The 2500-nt window shown below is 49.1% G+C and overlaps 3 protein-coding genes and 2 long non-coding RNA genes across 10 annotated transcripts in view; 4 read left to right on the top strand and 1 right to left on the bottom strand.

Annotated features, from left to right (window-relative positions):
• Nucleotides 1–782, top strand: part of LOC116055798 (sorting nexin-20-like) — a 3483-nt gene extending 2701 nt beyond the window's left edge. The window contains exon 4 of the mRNA XM_031307834.2: nucleotides 1–782. This exon is cut by the window's left edge and continues 203 nt beyond it. Coding sequence (XP_031163694.1) covers nucleotides 1–469 — 469 coding nt within the window. The 3' untranslated portion in view covers nucleotides 470–782.
• The window catches only part of LOC116055803, a 102240-nt gene that overhangs the window by 30019 nt on the left and 69721 nt on the right, over nucleotides 1–2500 (top strand). The gene's annotated exons all lie outside the window — the stretch shown is intronic.
• Nucleotides 1–2500, bottom strand: part of LOC116055826 — a 34008-nt gene that overhangs the window by 9927 nt on the left and 21581 nt on the right. The window lies entirely within an intron of this gene.
• Nucleotides 1–2500, top strand: part of LOC118495492 — a 13576-nt gene that overhangs the window by 2500 nt on the left and 8576 nt on the right. The gene's annotated exons all lie outside the window — the stretch shown is intronic.
• Nucleotides 2439–2500, top strand: part of LOC116055804 (M-phase phosphoprotein 6-like) — a 6172-nt gene continuing 6110 nt past the window's right edge. The window contains exon 1 of the mRNA XM_031307847.2: nucleotides 2439–2500. This exon is cut by the window's right edge and continues 15 nt beyond it. The gene's annotated coding sequence lies outside the window, so the exon portion shown is untranslated.

The raw sequence follows: 2500 nt of genomic DNA, 5'->3' as shown, positions 1-2500 counted from the left end.
GGACTACCTGGCGAGACTCTACGCTGCTCGCTGCGCCCGCCACGCTCCCCGCTTCGCCCGCTTCTTCACTGAGCCGGAGCAGAAACGGGCGCACGGCCTGCTGCGGGCGGGGAAGTTCACGCTCGCCACGCAGCAACTGCAGACCGTCCTGGAGCTGGAGGAGAAGCTGTTACCGTGGCAACACCCGACACTGAGCGTGCCCACGCTGGCCGCCCTCGCCGTGTGTCACCGCGACCTGGAGGAGGCGGAGCCGGCTTTCGCGGCGGCACAGAAAGTGCTGCCGGCGACCAGACGCTACGGGCTGAAGCAGTACCAAGCGGCGCTGCTGGAGCTGCTGGTGGATCTGGGGTACCAGTTGGGACGTCCCACGGCCACGCTACAGCACGAGCTGACCCGCCTGAGGGACGCCGAGAGGGGCGAGGCCACCACGCGCTCGCTGAAGGAGATAGTCGTCCAAAACTTCACCTGAGCGCCTGAAGGAGTTAGAGAATGTGGGCTCGCCAACAGATTCTCTTCACTGACAGAATGATGTCATGAAGTGGCATGATGTATGACACGCCAGTGCGTATATGCAGTTTTTGTGTGTTATCAAGACGCATTATCACTTTTTTGCGTGTTTATCAACGCCGTTTGGTCTCCATTGACCTACATTGTGTGTGAATTATCGCCGTAGCGAGTAGTATGAAAGGACTGAAGTCCACGGACGGGTTAAACACAGGACTTTAACCCAGGAGAGTCGGGACTGCGTCCCGCGTGTGGATGTTTATCAACCGTTTATTTTTTTTTTACACGCGTGTGACGTTGTTCTCGCGATAACACACATATACAGCGTAAACATACACGTGGATAGCTCAAAATGCGTACAGATAACACGCCATTTGGCTTCAGGAAAGTGGCGTGTATGTTAACGCAAAGTCATGATGCCATGTTGTCACTGACCAATGACAAGCAAAGAAAACAGACCCCGCCCTCCTACAACCACAATGGCTGCAGCTGATTGGATGAACCTGTCACGTGGGGCTGGCTGCTCCCAGATGTGGAAACAGACCATAATGGCGGCTCGTTCAGAATACGATCTCTTATTTTATGAAAACATTCTAAGAAATAGGCCGAGCAGCTGCTGAATCTGTCTTCATTTCAGATCAACAAAGGTCAGTTTAAGAGACTTCTGTCAGCTGGGGCGCCTGGGTAGCTCACCTGGTAGAGAGTGCGCCCCATGTACAGAGGCTTGGTCCTTGCTGCAGCAGCCGCAGGTTTGATTCCAACTTGTGACCCTTTGCTGCATGTCATTCCCCCTCTCTCTCCCCTTTCAAATCTAATATATGTATATATCTATATAAGCTGTCCTGTCAAATAAAGGCCTAAAAATGCCAAAAAAATAAGAAACGATTTCCGTCAGCTTTTGAGAGGCACCGAACTGAGCCGGGCAACTTGGCGCCCCGCCTCTCCCAAGTCCCCGCGACGCTCCCAGAATGCATTGCACGGCTGCTCCCATACACACACACCATCAGCGTTTAGCAGAGCGCCTGCAGTAAAAGAGACGATTGAACTTTAGTAGGAACTCAACTCTGCGTCACGCTGCCGTGGCCAATCACCAATGATCAATAACTTTGGTATGAATGTGATCAGGGCGTTCCTGCCAAAGAGAGGCTGCCTCTCAGTGAACTCTCCCTGAATAATTAAAGGTTAAATAAAAAACAAATTAAAAAAAACTTCAGATCTTCTGTCTGGAAAGTTCTGCAGAAAATCACAGCGATGACACACAGAGACACCTGTTCTGTCCTCTATAATCCAGATTATTATATATTTAACATGCTGTCTGTTCCCTGTCCTCTATACTCCAGATTATTATATATTTAACATGCTGTCTGTTCCCTGTCCTCTATACTCCAGATTATTATATATTTAACATGCTGTCTGTTCCCTGTCCTCTATAATCCAGATTATTATATATTTAACATGCTGTCTGTTTACTGTCTGTAGTAATTAAAGTGTGAATCTCTGCAGAGGAACTCATGTTTGACAGCTTCCTGTTTCTGCATCCTCCATCCACACTGACAACAGAAAACACACAAGTTACACAAAGTCTTTCACTGTATGAAGACACACACACACACACACACACACACACACACACACACAGACACACACACACACACACACACACACACACACACACACACACACACACACACAGAGACACACAAATACACACACAGCATATACACTAACACAAGTACACACACACACACACACACACACACACACACACACACACACACACACACACACACAGATATATATTGACATGGAGACAGAGAGTCCAGGGTGAAAACCATGGATGTATTAAGAGAATGTAGAATGTGAAAACACGGTGGTTAGCCTTTAAACATCAATGATATCTGAGGTAGATTATCCGGACTGTTGACGGATAAAAGCTGCTCGAGGTTCGGCTGCTTCTGTCTGAGTTTCAACAGCAGCTGCGTGGAGCCGCTGCGCG

The sequence above is a fragment of the Sander lucioperca genome, chromosome 7 (assembly GCF_008315115.2).
Source record: "Sander lucioperca isolate FBNREF2018 chromosome 7, SLUC_FBN_1.2, whole genome shotgun sequence".
Classification (NCBI taxonomy): Eukaryota; Metazoa; Chordata; class Actinopteri; order Perciformes; family Percidae; genus Sander; species Sander lucioperca.
The sequence above is the reverse complement of the archived record's forward strand: the minus strand, read 5'-3'. Positions and strand labels throughout refer to the sequence as shown.